The sequence below is a fragment of the Myodes glareolus genome, chromosome 2, assembly GCF_982192425.1.
Source record: "Myodes glareolus chromosome 2, mMyoGla1.1, whole genome shotgun sequence".
Lineage (NCBI taxonomy): Eukaryota > Metazoa > Chordata > Mammalia > Rodentia > Cricetidae > Myodes > Myodes glareolus.
The window spans coordinates 126,793,605-126,810,578 of record NC_142027.1 but is presented as its reverse complement, the minus strand read 5'-3'; the positions used below and the strand labels follow the sequence as shown (position 1 = coordinate 126,810,578).

At 47.5% G+C, this 16,974-nt stretch overlaps 1 protein-coding gene across 2 annotated transcripts; it reads left to right on the top strand.

Annotated features, from left to right (window-relative positions):
* Positions 1-990: 990 nt before the first annotated feature.
* On the top strand, positions 991-15,675 carry LOC125408705 (2'-5'-oligoadenylate synthase 1A-like). 2 transcript variants are annotated; one of them, XM_087903680.1, is made up of 9 exons: positions 991-1,191; positions 2,236-2,360; positions 2,752-2,999; positions 5,343-5,527; positions 8,600-8,832; positions 9,477-9,630; positions 10,757-10,783; positions 14,057-14,109; positions 14,415-15,675. In XM_087903680.1, the coding sequence occupies exons 1-8, from the start codon at positions 1,024-1,026 to the stop codon at positions 14,078-14,080; spliced, it is 1,164 nt and encodes a 387-aa protein (XP_087759806.1). In that variant the 5' UTR covers positions 991-1,023; the 3' UTR covers positions 14,081-14,109; positions 14,415-15,675. The 2 variants fall into 2 exon arrangements, with proteins under 2 accessions (XP_087759806.1, XP_087759805.1); XM_087903679.1 differs by lacking the exons at positions 14,057-14,109; positions 14,415-15,675 and adding an exon at positions 10,905-11,247 and having other exon boundaries at positions 992-1,191.
* Positions 15,676-16,974: the final 1,299 nt, after the last annotated feature.

Below are 16,974 nucleotides of genomic sequence, written 5' to 3'. Positions count from 1 at the left end.
CCTCAGTCTTCTGTTCTTTGCTCTCCGGAGTGATTCCAACAGTGATGTGTGTGTGTGTGTGTGTGTGTGTGTGTGTGTGTGTGTGTGCCTTTTTTTTGTTTTATGAGACAGAGTCTCATCATGTAGTCCTGGCTGACCTCAAACTCTCAAGTTCCGTGTCAGCATCCCAGGACTTGAGATTACAAGTGTGGATCACCTGCCATGATGAACATCAACTCCTGCTGGCCAGGGAGAGTCTGACATGAAGACAGGCTTGTCACTCATGGTGATTTGTCCTGGATATAAGTCATCACTTTACATTATCAGAAAGTGCCCATTGACTAATAATGGTTATAGCTGGACAGAGTGGCAGACCCCTGTAACCTCAGAACTTGGGAGGACAATGCTACAGATTCCCAAGTTCATGTCTATCCCAGGCAACATAGTGAAATCCCACATTAAAGAAATATGAACCCTTCATCCTTTATGATGGACAGATGGGGTGGGGTTGGGAGGGCAGTGAAGCTGTTGTGGATGATGCCTTGGATGATGGCCACGTGGATGTGCATCTGGGAACCCAGGGAACTGCCAGACTTGAAGGCTGAACTTCAAGCTCGCCATGGCCTGGGCAGGCAGCTCATTATATTGTCCCAGTATGGACCAGTCACTTCTCACAGACACACCTCAGCAGTGGTGAAACTGGATGCCAGCATCTTCTGGATGTTTCTCACATGCCCTTCACAGTTTAGCAACGTATGTATTACCATTAAATGTCTAGGTGATGATAAACCATTTTCTTCCGTAACAGGAGAAGACCAGGAAGAAAAGAACAAGAGCCAAATGTGTTTAAAATGCCTTATGCCTTCTGGTCCACTGCCTGCTGGGAAACTCCAGGATGTCATGAGTCCAGGAATTATAGACCCCAGAGGCAAAGGTGTGATTGCATAGTCCTGCCCTTCCTAGGAAAGAGAAACTAGCTGTGGATATAAGGTACAGCTAGCTCCAGAAGCAGTGCTGCAGTCAGCAAACACAGCTGGACAGAGGATGGTGAAGAGACTCAGCAGCACCCGGGCCCCATTGCTGGACACGTTCATACAGGACCACCTCCTTCCTAATACAGACTTCCGGACTGAGGTCAGCGCAGCCATCGATACCATAAGTGATTTCCTGATGGACAACTGTTCCCAAGTGAGGGTCTCCAAAGTGGTGAAGGTGAGTCCCCTCAGCCTGAGCTGACCCAGGTGGGAGAGAGAGGACCCTCAGGAGCCAGGTTGCAGTCCTGAGTGGGGTGAGTTCCCTACCTCTCTGTGTCCCAGTGTTCTCATGTGCACCCCCACTGAGGCACAGGGTAGGGAACAGAATAGAGACCCCAGAATAGAGACGTGCTGGATGAAGGGACTGAGGGAGCCTCATTGTCCATGTTTCCCACCTGTCAGATGGGAACTCACGACAACAGTACCTAACTCAGTCACTGTGAGGGCTGCAGGAATGAATGTTTTTAATGCCAACTAATCACTCGGGAGGGGGGGAGGGCTAGCGGGGGTGTGAGGGGGCCAGTGATTGTGCCCAGATTTTTATTCAAGAAGGCTCTCCATAGTATCACTTGCTATTTTCTCTAAAATTCTCTTTGTGAATTCAATTCTCTTAAATTTTATTCTGAGACTTTTTAAATATTGTTTCACATTATCTTCATACAAGCACATGGTGTACTTTCAGTGTATTTCCCTTAATATTCTGATAATATTGGGGGTGACAAGTTTCATGTCTGTGTTAATTAATTCACAGTCTGCCCATTACCATCCCCCGCCCTGTTCCCCACCACCTCTGATTTCCTATCGCATGTATGCAGGTAGATCCAGATTCCATATGAGAGGAATGTGCTCTTTTGTCTCCCCCAGTTACCCTCCCTCGCTTCTCATTTCCTCTAGACCTCTCCCTCACCTTCATAGCTGCCCTTCTATCAGACACAGACACACAGATACAGACACACACACACATTTAAATCTAGACTGCACAGATAAACCCTGCTTTCTGTCATTCTAAGTCTGGCTTATCCCTCTGACCATGAGGAAATCCAGAACCATCTATTTTCCTACATAGATTCTGACTTCACTCTCAGGGCTAGCTGGTAGTCCACTGTGCATGTGCCGGCTTTCCCTACCCCTCCATCACCCTGGTGGGGACCCCTAGGCTGTTGAGGGTCTGGACTTCTGTGCATGGTTCGGTCTGCTGATTTTTCTCTTCATTGTCTTTCAGGGCAGCTCCTCAGGTAAAGATACTAAGCTGAGTGGCAGGTCGTATGCTGAGCTTGTGGTCTTTGTGAAAAATCTCACTGCGGAGGACATTTCCACCACACCGGAGTCTGCATCACCACCCACCCGGTATGGACCGTGGCTTGGGGCGAGGTCCTGGGGTTAAACATAAGACATACACATGGATAGAGAGTTCGGGTCATTCGCCAAGAGCCGAATGCCAAGTTTATTCAGATTAATTCAGGGTTAATATACTCTTTTGCCCCAGAAGAGGAAACCCCTCCCAGCCAGAGGGGATTGGGGAAGCTCTGCAAGCCGGTGGGAGTGGGCGAGGGGTGCAGGGCAGTGTCAGACAGGTTAGAGGGACCTGGCGCCTGGGCTTTCCCGGGCAGGTTGAGAAATTACCATTTTAAAGTGATACAAAGCCCTACGGCTATTTTACCAGGCTAGGGCAGAATGAGCATGGAACTAGCAGGAAGCTTAAGCTGGTTAGCCAAAACTGTCCTTGATTTGCATCTAGAGAGGCAGGGGAGAACCTGGAATCCCAACATCTCACCGGCTTTGAGGATCAGTTGAAGCAATGGGGAGAGTTCATCAAGGAAATTAAGAAGCAGCTGCAGAAGTTACGATGTGAGAGACAAGTTAATCTGAAGATTGTGATTAAGAGTGAACAATGGTTCAACTCTTTGGCTCTCAACTTCAGGCTGAGCTCCCCCGAGCTCCAGCAGAAGATGGAGTTTGATGTGCTGCTCGCCTATGATGTCCTGGGTAAGCCAATCAGAGCCTTAGCTCCTTCCATGTGCCTTGATCTTCTTGCTTTTCTGTCTGTCTGTCTCTCTCTCTTGGTGTGTGTGTGTGTGTGTGTGTTGCATGTGGGTTAGTGTGTGTGTATGGTCATAAACTGGCTAACATAACTAAGGAACCATTGATATTTTTTGAGTCCTGGTCTGGAATTCTACACTAATCTTGACTGACTGGCAGAGCCCTGGGAACCCTCTTGTCTCCAACTCCCCAGCTATGCGATTTCAATCCTGTGCCACCACTCCCAGCTTTTCCCTGAGTCCTGGTGTTCTGACACGGGTCCTCAAGCGTGTGACAGTCTCCCTGAGCTGAAAGCACTTTTCATTCGAGAAATTCACCCAAACAGAGAATCTCTTTAGAGCTGAACTGAGGAGGAGGGATTTAGAATTTGGGGAGTGGGAGTGAGGATCCATTAGAGAAGGACATGAAGTGGAAAACTGACTCAGTAATGGTGTGAAGACCCCTAGGTGTCCCCTCGGCTTATCAGCAATATTTGTGACAGGATGTGGACTTTGTCTTCTAAACAGAAGACATCAGAGATCTCACTTAAAATTAAAATTTGAGGCATCTTTCCCAAAGAATGGGAAACTTCAGACCTGGACAGAGGCCTGAGTGTCTGTGGGAAAGTTAGTGCTGGATGCAGAACTTCTCAGAGGATCACTGTCTGCCTCAGGAAAACTGGAAACCCAGCCATAGCCACCCAAGCTCCCCACATAGCCATATGTTATACCATTAAGCATTAATGATGCTCTGTGTTAAGATGTTACACCAGGTCTGACACTGTGCATCCCCAGAATTAAAAAACTTCCCAACTCTGCCCAAAGACAACCAGGAACACCCTTGAAAGAAAGGTTGGGGGGCGGGGTGAGGAGCCTAGAGAATAGTTGAGGCTTTACATTTGGGGGACACAGCTACCCCTGTCGGCCACAGGTGAACTGCTGCTATTAACATAGAGACAAGGCTCTTAGGAGAGCCCTGGAAACAACACCGAGCCTCAGGCAGCAGAGAATGAGAGACCAGCCTGGGAGTAGGAACAGGGCAGCATGCTGTGGGAAGATGCAAGGGGAGGGGTCCCAGAGGGGTGACTCAGAAAAGAGCTGGAAGTGCGGCTCCCCCAGAAACTTACCCTGGTCATGGACTTCCCCAGTCTCAGGCAGCTCTCCATTGGGTAAGTGGAGCCGCCACAGATCGACTGCCTTGGAAATGGCAGTGTGGAGGACATCCCAAGAGAGGACCCTGCCACAACCCTACCTAAGATGAGTTAATTGATGAGCCCCACTATGTGCTAGGTCCTGAAATTGAAAATAAGCACATGATGGACAGAACCTCCTGTGTCACTGAGTGTGGGGTGTGTCCCCAAGCCCATTACCAGGCAATTTTGTCCTGAGCCAGCATTAAAGCCTGATGCTATGGCCTGCTGCCATGACCACATACCTGCACACATGTAAGACACAGATGCGCTCATGAACCCACACACAGTCACACAACCCACAGCTATACCATAGCCGGCTATATCGTAGCCTGCTGCCCATCTACTCCAGAAGTTTAGAACACACACACACCTTGCCTCTCTCAGGACCGGGACAGACAAGCAATATGGTGCTAAGTTAGGCACTACAGAAAGTCATGCATGAAAACACAGTGTGGGGAGACAGCTCAGGGATAAGGGCAATTACTGCACAAGCATGAGGACCTGAGTTCAAATCCCCAACATCCACCTAACTTAGGAAGCTCCATTCATGGACCTGTAACCCAGGCACTATGGGGGCAAAGACAGGAGATTCTCTGTGGCCGGAGGGATGCCAGCCAAGCTCCTTATTCACAAAGAGACCCTGCCTCAAAGGGATAAAGAGACAAACTACAAAGGAAGAAACCCAATGTCGTACTCTGATCTCACAAACTCATGCACAATACACATGGCAGAGACTCTGTCTGCTCTACAGTATTTTGACACAAGCAGGAGTGTACAGACATGACAAACACCATGAAGAAAATACTAGACCTCCAAAATGTGGTTGACCACTATTAGATGACTTGCAGCCCCCTTGTGTGTGACCTCAGTGTGCTGTTTCCTCCCACCACTGTCTCCAGGCCTGTGAGGAAGGTTCCACACTGGGATGAGTTGGTAACAGGAATGTTCCAGGGCCACATGGTGTATGCAGTCATGAATGTATGGAAAAAGATGCTTGCTATGCTAAAACTCTGCTCAACTCACTGAACCCCATAATCAGCAATCTTGTCACCCCACAAATAGACCCAGGAATGCCAGAGAAGGGCTGGAGAGTTAACTGAGTAAAGCCTCCTTTACAGGTGATGTCAGCACTAACGGGAAACCTGGCCCCCAAATCTACAAAAGCCTCATTGAGAAGTGCACCTCCCTGGGGCTGGAGGGTGAGTTCTCCACCTGCTTTGCCGAGCTCCAGAGAAACTTCTTGAAGGATCGTCCACTCAAGCTGAAGAATCTCATGCGCCTGGTCAAACACTGGTACCAACTGGTATGGCATCTGGCCCAGCCACTGTGGTCCCCGTCTGTACAGGGAACAGGTGCAGGACAGGAAAAAAGATGGGGTGGTCTAGTTTGCTTTCTGTGGACATGATATCTTTATCATATGACCAAAAGTCTCTTAGGAAGGAAAGGTCTTATTAGGTTGCACATCCCAGTCAATACCCTTTACTGAGGAAGTTAGGGCAGTAACTGAAGCAGAGACCATGGGGGAATTCTGCTCACTGCCTTGCTCTCCATGCATTGCATTTATACACAACCTAGGGTCACCTGTCCATGCATGGCACCAGCTACACCAGTCACTAGTCATGAACACGTCCCACAGACTACCCTAAGCCAGTCTGATGAAGGCATTGCCGTTACTAAGGTTCCCTCCTACTAGATGACGCTATCTGATGTCTAACTGACAAAACTAACCTTCACAAATGACACACTTTCAAGTTGGTACTCAAACACACCACTATTAAACCACAGCCTTTTGTTCTTACTCATCTCTGAGATCTCATGTCAATATCACATCATAAAATATGATATAGTTTTAAATTTTCAAGGTTTTTTGTAATTCCAACCACTAGAAAGATTAGTCTCTCAGCTATCGACTCACATAAAATTAAAAATGTAAGTTAAATATTTTCTTATTCCAAGAGGGAAGAATCAGGGCACAGTCACAATCAGATCGAACAACAACAAAGGCCAACAATACAAAAGCACAGTGTCTGAATCTGGGACTCAGCATTTTCTGAGCTTCAGAGGGCTCGGACAGCTGTTCTTCTCAGACTCTGCAAACACCGTAGACAGCTGCTCTCACAGGCTCTGGCCAGTTCTGTTTCACACATTCTGCTCTCCTTGGCAGTGGTTTCATGCTCAGGGGATCTTCAGTGTCTTGTGGTCTCTGCTGCAATTGAGGCTGCACTTTCTCCAGTGGCCTCTCTCAGTGCCAGGCCTCAGCTGCTCTCCATGACCCCTTCACTCCTGCAGCCTTGATGGGACTAAAATGTTACCACCTGGGAGACCTCTCACATGACCAGGTCTGGCTACCACCTGGAGATGCAGTCTTGGGCCCCTGGACCACAGCTTCTGTGTGTGACCCTGAGGAAACTCTTTCCAGAAGACTTGGCCTCTTACTCAGAGCTGACTTCCAGCCCCAGCTGAGGAGAAACCACTGACTCTTAATTCTAAGATCTCACACAAACAGCCAGATAGAGTCTTTGCTTCCCTCTGAAACGTCACACACCAGCCTCTGTCATCTGCCTCTCTACATTTGTATCTTCCAGGTTCCCACTAACAGCACATTAGACTCTAAGCCCTCAACAGCTTTTCCGGCCGCAAGTTCCGAAATCCTTCCACTCTTCTCCTGCCAAGCAACATGGCGGCTGTGCCACAGCAGTGATCCGCTCTCTAGGGCCAATGTCCATCCTCCTTTGCTTCTGTTGCTTTGGTAAAGACGATGGCAGAAAGCAGTTTGGAGAGGAAAGAGACTGTCTGCTTACACTCTCACATCATACTCCAGCTCTGAGGGAAGTCGAGGCAGGAACTAGAGGCAGGAAGTAAATCAGAGGTCATGAAGAAACATTGTTTGCTGCCTGATACCCTGGGCTGCTCAGCCTGCTTTTTGTTTTTCATATGACCCGTGAGCCTCTGCTCATGGGTGACATCATCCACAGTGGGTTGGGCCCTCCCACTTCAGTCATTCATCAAGAAAATGCCCCATAGGCATTTTCCACAGTCCTGTTGGATGGAGGCGTTTGATCATTTGTGGGTTCACTTTCTCAAGATGACTCCATCTTATGTCAGACTCACAAAAAATGGCATAGGAGGTGAGAAAAATAGAAAACAGAAAAGGAAAACAAAGGAAAGGGAAGCAGAGGGGAAGGGATGAGAGAGCAGAGAGGGGTAAGGGGAGACAGCAAGGGAAGGTGATGCTGTAGGAGGAAGAGGGAGGAGAGGGAGGGGACCTGAGAGGAAGGAGGAGTCTCCATGCTTGTTCTATTGACTTCTTCCTGTCCACTGTCCAGTCAGCTAACTCTCCTTCCACCCAGGTCTAATCCACTGTTCCCTGGCTACTCTTCATGTGTCTGTGGATTTTTCTTCCTTCTTAGACAAAGCTTCCTGTCACTTTCTCTGGTTTCTGGTTTCCTGCCATTCAAGTTATTGGCTCTTTTTTCCCCCTTGGTTTTTCAAGACAGCTTTCTCTGTGTAGTTTTGGAGCCTGTTCTGAAACTTGCTCTGTAGATCAGGCTGGCCTTGAACTCACAGAGATGCACCTGCCTCTGCCTCCTGAGTGCTGGGATTAAAAGCATGCACCACTATAAACAGGTGATTTCTCATTATTTCCTGGGCCTTTTTAAGTGTGTGTGTGGTTTCTGCACGTATACCTGTTCTAGGGTGTGCATGTGCTTGTGTTTATATATGTGGTTTGCTTCTGTATATATACTTGTTCTGGGGAGCACGTGTGTATGTGTTTATATGCATGCATACATTTGTAGAGGCCAGAGAATGATGTCAGGTCCTCATCACCTTGCACCCTGTATATCCAGACAGTGTCTCACACTTGAACCCACAGTGTGCTGAATCAGCTGGTGTGGACAACAACGTATCCTGGGGAGCCCCCATCTCCACATCTGAAGCTGGGATTGTGAGTGGGTTTCCTCTCCAGCCTGACATTCATGTGCATGTTGAATCTGGGCTCCAGTTCTCATGCATGCAGGGCAGGCACTTTCCCCACTGGGGCGTCTCTCTAGCCCCTCCGCAGTTATTTCAGAGCCTGTGATAGAGCCATCAATAGTGAGCATCATTACTATCCCACCCCCACCCCCACTCCCTGGCTGTCACTCACTATGTCATGATTCCTCCTATGCCTGCTAGTAAATGCTCAGTCTTTGTGGACCACACAGTATCTGTCTCAACCACTCAGCCCTTGGCTATGTGAGTGTCCATAGACTGAATCTACATGAATGCGTAAGCCTGTAATGACAACATCAGGTTGCAGCTGAATTGAGTCAATGAGAAGTGGTCCCCACACAACAGCTGAATACAACTTGTTCTTGTTCCTTTCTCTTCTCAGTGTAAGGAGAAGCTGAGGAAGTCGCTGCCCGCACAGTATGCCCTGGAGTTGCTCACAGTCTATGCCTGGGAAAGTGGGAGTGGAGACACTGAGTTCATCACAGCCCAGGGCTTCCGGACAGTCTTGGAACTGGTCACCCAGTACAGGCAGCTTCAAATCTACTGGACAACGTATTATGACTTTCAAGATCAAGACATCTCCAAATACCTGCACAGCCAGCTCCGAAGAGCCAGGTAGACTGTTCCCTCAGGACTCAGCTCCTCAGCATGGAAATCCTGACTACAGCAGTGGAAATGGGGAGGTGGGAGCTCCTGTCCTGTCACTGTGCAAGGCTGTCTCCTTATTGACATGAGGACAACCGTCACTTGGAGGCAGGGGTGGGCTCTCCTGCCTGCCGATGCAGAGAACAAGGCTTTGACCTTGTCCAGACTCAAACAGCAGAGGGAGGGGAGTACATGGAGCGGGAACTGAGATGTTCTAGCTGTATTAGAAGTCATCAGGGTTGTGGGACTCAGAAGACCAGTGCTGGACTAATGAACTGTAAACAATACAATAGACTTGTCATATGTCTTGATCCTGTGTTGTGTTCGGCCCTCACACCTCATCCTTTGAGACAGACTGGTTGAACTCTATCCATCTTACAGATAGAGAGGCTGAGGAACCTGTCCCAGAACACAGTTACTAAACGGTAGAGGATTAGAACCCAGGCCTTCCAGGTCATGGGCAAGGAGCCCTCCAGGCTTGCTCTATGTTGTCGGGAAGGGACTCAGGACAAACTGAATAGGGGTATTCTGCTGGGCTCCTCCCCTGTCCCTGTGCAGTGGTACCTGTGGTACCAGACAGCTCGTCAGTCCCTTCTCTGAATGCTGTTCTGCAGGCCTGTGATCCTGGACCCGGCTGACCCAACAAGGAATGTGGCTGGTTCCAACCCAGCGGGATGGTGGCTGCTGGCAGAAGAAGCTGTGGCCTGGCTGGATTACGCATGTGTTAAGGATTGTGATATGTCCCCAGTGCGCTCCTGGGCTGTATCGGTGAGACCTCACCATTACCCTGTCCCCTTTGAACACTTCATCTGTCTGGAGAATATTCTCAAACAATGTGGTATTTGACTGAAATTCTCCACACTTCTATGGTGGCTCCTTTTACAGACATTTTAGCAACATTTCAGAGATGTCACAGGTTGGCAAGATGACATAGTGGGTAAACCACATGCTGCCCACACTGATGTCCTGGGCTTGATCCCTAGAACCCTTTGGTAGGAGAGAACAACTCCTCCAAGTTTCTTCTGACCTTAACCTCTGTCTGTTACACAAGTGAGCACACACAAACACACACTCACATACATACTCACACATTCTGGCAAACTCATAAGTTCACATATATAAAAACACTAACACACATACTTTCACACACACATAAACACATGCACAAACTCTCACACACTCACATAAGCACAGACACACTCAAACACATAGGTGCATCCACACACTGACACACATAGAGAATGTGCAAAGGAGACTCAGAGCTGAAGCCACTGGCTCAGGGATACTCAGCTGAGGAGAGGTGGGCCAGGGAATCCTGTGAACTCTGAAGCCAGTGCTCAGGTCCATAAGGCAGCACATCTTTCCCATCTCGTTGTCATGTGGTCAACGGGACTCAGGGGAGCTGTGTCACAGGTAAAAAGAAACAGAGGGACCTGCACTTGTACCTTTTCTCTTGTGAGGCAGGGGACTTTCTGATGCTAGGGGACTGATGAGGTCATGCATGCCATCAAGATGGAGCTTAGCATGGGTGCAGTGACTTGGAAGCAAACCTCAGAAGGTCAGGAAGGGAGAGGGAAATGTGAGAGGTTAGCTGGGACATGTGATGGAGGCAGCTGTGACTGTGACCTTTAATGCTGTCCCGCAGCAAAAGGTGGCTAGTCCCTCTCTTCCAACTGACAGATGTGTCACTAAATGAGGGGACCTCAAGTCGGGCTATATGGACCACAATGGGCTGAGCCATAAAGATGTCCCGATGGCCATCTTGCCAACATGGGATGTGCAGTCCCTTCTTCTGAGGGGCTCCAGGTGGCCAGTCATGGTGCCCACCCTCAGAGCTCATTTGCATACCCAGTAGGAATGCTGGCTCCTGACATGATTGTGTTTTCTATTGCAGCCTCAAGTTCCTGTGCCAAAACAACAGGTTAGTTATTTTTCTTTGTTTGTTTTGTTGTGGACTTCTGCTGCATTCACCATCCTCCTGCCTCAATGCTTGGATGACTGCAGCGTAGGCCTGATGTACCCTTCCTTCCCTCCATCTTCAGGATGTGAGCACAGCAGCACCTGCCCAGAAGGCTCTGGAGTCAGGCGATATGCTCCTCTGCTGCATAGGAAAGGGCAGGATGCTGCCCAAGGTCCCAGAGGAGGAGTGTCCACTCTAGGGTCAGATTCCAGGCTTCTGACCCCTGCTTGCCCACCCTTCCATCCTGTTCCATCACAGACAGCCTTCCTCACAGCATGCTTCATCTTCCTTATCCTCTGACAGTGTTCTCTGGGGGACTAGAAATTCAGAAGGGAAGGGAGAACTCAAGCTTGATTCTGTCTGTGCACCTGTTAGGAGGTTCTGTCCAAAGTCTAATCAATAACAATAAACCGCAGTAGATGTCATGAGGGTGTGTGAGATGAGCCAGAGAAGTATAGGTGTGTGTGTGTGTGTGTGTTTTCATGGTTCAACTAGATGCATTTATTGTGCACATGCTACATGCTACCCATAGGTCCAGGCACTGGTTGCTCAGCTGTGGACGGAGCAGAACCAACCCACTATAGCTATGATGTCACATGGCTTGGGATCCCCCAGGTCACTTGTACATCAACCTGAGTCAGGAATCCCTGGTTCCTTCTGTCCTTGTCCCCAAGACAAGACTCCAAGACCTGTTCCATCTGACTCAGAAGTTGTTCTGCAGCTGCGCATGGCTACAGGGACCTGGGAGTGTGAGCAGTGCACATGAAGATGCATGGTGGCTGCAGCATGCAGGCTGGGGTTCGAGGAAATGTGTGACAAAAATGCATTGAATTTGTGACATTGGTGGTCACAAAAACAGAAACATGGTTTTCTGTGATGATGATGAACTTTTGATGCACTGAGTTAAATTACAAGGAGTCTCAGCTTTGCCCCTCTCTGTCTCTCCCTCCTTTCCCCTGCCCCTCTTTCTTTCGGAGAGAGGATCTCATTATGTGTCCCAGGCTGCCTGGAACTCATATAAATCCTTCTGCCTTAGTCTTCCAGCTCTGAAATTACACACACACACACACACACACACACACACACACACACACACACATTCTACCACCCTCCACACAGAGAACTAAATGATTCCATGGTAGTGTTGTGAACCAGAAGCTCATTCATTAACACAAAAGACCCATATGTTTGCTCACCTCTTGGGCCCTGCTCATCAAGAGTTCAGAGCATTGCACAGGGCTAACCATTCCCAAAAGCCTGCTCCTGTCCCTAGTACTCACTCTCTTAATAACTGGGGGTAGGGCATATCCTGTCGGTGCTCTCTCATTCAGTTCTCACTCTAGTGGCCCTGAAAACCAAAAGCCCCAGTGTCCTGGGGTGTGAGAAGACCCAGAGGTCCCCTAGAACTCAGAATATATCACACTCTGCCTTGTGAACCCGGTGATGCTCATCTACAATTCCAATCTTGCCTTTTCTGAAACACCCCTAGATACTGCTGGTGTCCTTTTGAAGAGCCTGCTTCAAGGCTGCCTCCAGGGTATGCAAAAAATCCACAAATGCAGTGTGACCTAGACTTTTCTATCTGAGGGGTAAATAAGGAAGCACTTTCTAATGGTAACTTTCTCTGTTACTTCATCTTGAAAAATCCCTTTCTGAAAATTTCTGTCTCCACACAGCTACATCTCTTTGCCTACATCTACATAACACTTCTCTCTCCATCTCTCATCCCCTCTCCCACATCTCTCCAGCTTCATCTCATAGCCAAAACCATTGGACAAATATGAATCAAATCTTCAGGGTCACAGCACTGCTTGAGTAAACAATAAGAAACGGCGCTCTACTGATCACACAGTTTCTCTCAGGCTAGGGATGTCACACTAACTTTCTAATGAGTAACACTTGGCTGTGCACGTAGCTCTGAGTGGTTAGGGTTCCCAGACAGAAAAGTGACATTGCAATTCAGGACTTAAACAATAAACAGTTAGCTGACTGAAGCTTGAGGTTGGAGAGTATGTACTGAACTCCCTAGAGCTGAGAAAGTTAAGTTGACTAAAGTTGCTTCATGATCTGACCTTGAGTCAGCAAAACAGAAATTGTCCTCTTGTATTTGTCTCTAGGGACAACCAGATATTCATCTCCAGGGGCAACCAGTTTGCTTTGAATTTGTTCTGAAGTCTAAAATCAGCTGTCTTTGTGACTAAGAACACTATTGCTTTCTTATGTCAATCTGAGTAATAAAAAAGATCCTAGTATTTCTATTCATCAGAATTGCAAATTTAAGCAGAAATCATCTTCCTGACCATCCACAGCTATATATGCCCAGTAGATAGAATATTTTCATGAGATAAACACACACAAGCAGTGATAAAATACCTACAGCTGTTATTAGTGGCTCATGAGAAAAATTACAGAGACAAATTGTTTTCTGCAGCCAGTGACCCACAACTTTGCCAAGTGAGGCTCCCCTTCAGAGTCACTCATCTGGTAGGCCAGCCTATTGAATACTAGTTGTCACCTACTGTATACTCCCATGGCCTCTGGCAAGGTAAACAGAGAAGCTTTGAATAAACAATGCCCAAAGGTCCCACATGTCTGCCGCCAAGCTGACAGGACCCATCACATGAGCCATCATGTACCACACACTAAAGCCAGTCTACATGTAGCATATAAAGGCCACATCCCGTGTCTCCATGAAGAAATGACCCCTTGTGTGGACCATTGAAAACCTTCCCAATGATAAAGACTATGGAGGCTAACAGCAGGCTACAGCAGCCTAAGGGAGAAGCAACAAGGTGGCAGGATCAGGTTTCCATGACAACAGTGAGGCAGGATCATTTCTCAGGTGGAATAGGATTCCACAACTGACACTTTCATAGCACTGTGTCTGATCACCATGTTGTGCAGTGTCATGTTTGCTCCAGACCAGAACTGCCCAAGATCCCTTTAGCCCTAAGCACCGTTCTCATCCCCACACTTCCTGTGGATGCCATGTTGGTTCTGACTACCATCCATGCTGGCTAGGGGAGTAGCAGGGCTTGATGGTAGACCCTTTGAGTTTCCCAGCCCAGTTTTCAACTTTGACCTCTGCATAAGGTTGGGAGCAGCCGGCTCTGCAGTGCCCATCCACTGAGTAAAGAGTATTCCATTGAGGGGAGGCATTGCTCTGTCCACCATGGTACTGCAAGGATTCAATTCTCAGACAATGGGGAAGCTCAACCAATCATGTTTGGTTAGGGTATGGCCGCCTGGAGCCCATAGAAAAAACGGGAGGACAACCTTTCAGACCGGTGAGTGGGTGCCATCCTGGGATGGGGTGGAACATCCGGGAAAGGAACACTGGGCCCCTTTATCTTCTGTTGCAGGGGCTTCTCTGTTCCACACTTCCCTGCCCACCCCTCACCCCACCACACCTGCCCTATTGTCTGGGAGGTCCTGTTCCTTCACTGAGGCTACCCACCCAGAGGGGTGAGTGCACACCCGCCCGGCTGGAGGGGAGTGCACGGCACCTCCAACTCTTGCTGCAGAGGCTTCTTGGTTCCACACAACTCTCCCCTCCCCCTCGAGTTCACCCTTTTGTCTGCGGGGTCCTTAGACCTCCAAGAGTCCTGTCCCTGTGCTGAGGACAAGCTTTCAGACCGGCCAACCGGGGAACAGTTCCTGCACCTGCACTGAGGAGATCCATCCAGAGTCAGTCACAGCAAAGGTTGGACCAAGACACCAAGACTCTCCTGGCTGCATTTGAAGGAAGAGATGGGCAGGCGCCAATGCAAGAATTCCTCCAACAACCTGAAAGGCAACATGACATCACCAGAATCCAGGGATCATGAAACAAGAAGAATTGAACACCCTACTCCAGAAGAAATAGAAGAAATCGACTTTAAACGGAACTACATGAAATTGATAGAGGAACTTAAACAGGAGGTGAAAAACTGCTGTAAAGAAATAGAGATAACAAATAAAAAGGGAGATGAAATGAATAAATCTCTCAAAGATAACCAAGAAAACCAAGAAAAAGCAATCAAACAGGTAAGGGAAACAGTTCAAGACTTGAAAAATGAAATGGAGGTAATGAAGAAAACACAACCCAAGGGAAGGCCGGATATGGAAAATTTGGGTAAATGAATAGGAACAGCAGAGACAAGTATTACCAACAGAATACAAGAGATAGAAGAAAGAATCCCAGACACTGAAGATACTACAGAGGAAATAAACTCACTGATTAAAGAACAAAACAATCCAACAAATTCTTAACACAAAACATACAGGAAATCTGGGACACCATGAAAAGACCAAACTTAAGAATAATAGGGGTAGAAGAAGAAGAAGATTTACAGCTCAAAGGCCCAGAAAAATATATTCAACAAAATTATAGAAGAAAACTTCCCCAACCTAAAGAACGATATTCCTATGAAGGTACAAGAATCATACAGAACACCAAATAGACTGGATCAAAAAAAAAAAAACCATCCCCTCACCATATAATAATCAAAACACAAAACATACAGAATAAAGAACAAATATTAAGAGCTGCACGGGAAAAAGGTCAAGTAACATATAAAGGGAAACCTATCAGAATTACACCTGACTTCTCAATGGAAACCATGAAAGCCAGAAGGTCTTGGATAGATGTGCTGCAGAAACTAAGAGACCATGGATGCAAGCCCAGACTACTATACCCAACAAAGCTTGCATTCACCATCGATGGAGAAAACAAGATATTCCAGGACAAAAACAGATTTAAACAGTACGTAGCCACAAACCCAGCCTTACAGAAAATACTAGAAGTGATGCGGGAGAATTGTCTCTATTCTGTCAATCATATTTTAATAAAATGCTGATTGGCCAGGCAGGCAGTATAGGCAGGAAAGCCAGACAGGAAGTAGAGGTGGAGCAAAAGAGACTGGGAATATTCTGGGAAGCAGGAAGCTCCCTCTCCCACTCCTGCCCAGATCACCGAAACAGCAGGATGTGAGCTGCCCCACTGAAAAACGTACTGAGCCACATGGCTAACATAGATCAGAAAAATGGGTTAATCAAGATGTAAGAGTTAGCTAATAAGAAGCCTGACCTAACGGGCCAATCAGCTTTATAACTTATAGAGATCTCAGTGTGATTTTTCATTGGGGCTAAACAGGCTGGGGGAACCGGGCGGGACAGAAACCACAAACAGGCCAGGCCCCTCATGTTACAAAATGGCGCCCATGTGGATAACTGAATCCACAGAAAGCCTGAGAAAGTTTGGGAAAGAGTAAAGCATGTTTTCTTGGTAGCAGCAATTTCCTGTGTCTGATCTACTTGCTAGAGGCAAACAAATGCTCTCATCTAAGAGAGGCTTCCTGACTCAGCTTTAGCTGCAAAATTTTGCAGCTCTTTTAAGAGGTTCTGCCATGAAACACTTAAATGGTGTTAATGAAAAGCTGAACGCATGCTTTTTGGTTTTCAGCTGTAGAAGGAAAAAAGCTGTACCATTTTAAAATGCCGGCTTTCTGGGCTGTCCTGCCAGGACAAACTCTGGCTCTTTCAGGCAGGCAGTCCAACTGAGTGTGGTCTGTGAGCAGAATGCTGCAGCTTGCTTGCTGGCAGGGACCTTGAAACGCCTTAGAGTAGTGCCAATAAAAATGGTTCTGGTGGTACCTCTGCCACGAGGCTGGAAAGCTAAGGAATGGGCTGGATCCAGCCAAAGCCAGGGCTTTAATTCTCTCCATAAAGACTCATGTAGTCAGAAAGAGAGATTACAGTAAAGAGAGATTCAAAGACAAAAAAAAACCCTCTAAATGGTTTACAGTGTGTTAAAAATATATGCAGGCTAAAGGTTAAAGTCATTAAAAATAAAAAAGAAAGAGAGAAGTAGGGTGTGGTGATACACACCTTTAATCCCAATGCCTGGGAGACAGAGACAGATAGATCTCTGTGAGTTCAAGGTGTGGTGTGGTAGGTAGCACACGCCTTTAATCCTAGCACTGGGGAGGCAGAGACTGTGGGTCTCTGGGAGTTCAAGGACAGCCTGGTCTACAGAGTTATTCCAGGACAAAGATATACAGAGAACTTGTCTCAAAAAGTAAAAGTAAAAATAAAAGAAATAGAGGATAAAATAAAGCCGCATAAAGATGGAAAATACACAGAGAATCTTGATACTGTATGCTATTATGCTC

Bases quoted from the DNA above. Each gene is read 5' to 3' on its own strand.
- LOC125408705 (XM_087903679.1), top strand. From the start codon at position 1,024: ATGGTGAAGAGACTCAGCAGCACCCGGGCCCCATTGCTGGACACGTTC. The intron at 2,361-2,751 runs GTATGGACCGTG...ATTTGCATCTAG, and splicing joins TCTGCATCACCACCCACCCG to AGAGGCAGGGGAGAACCTGG. The intron at 5,528-8,599 runs GTATGGCATCTG...TTCTCTTCTCAG, and splicing joins TCAAACACTGGTACCAACTG to TGTAAGGAGAAGCTGAGGAA.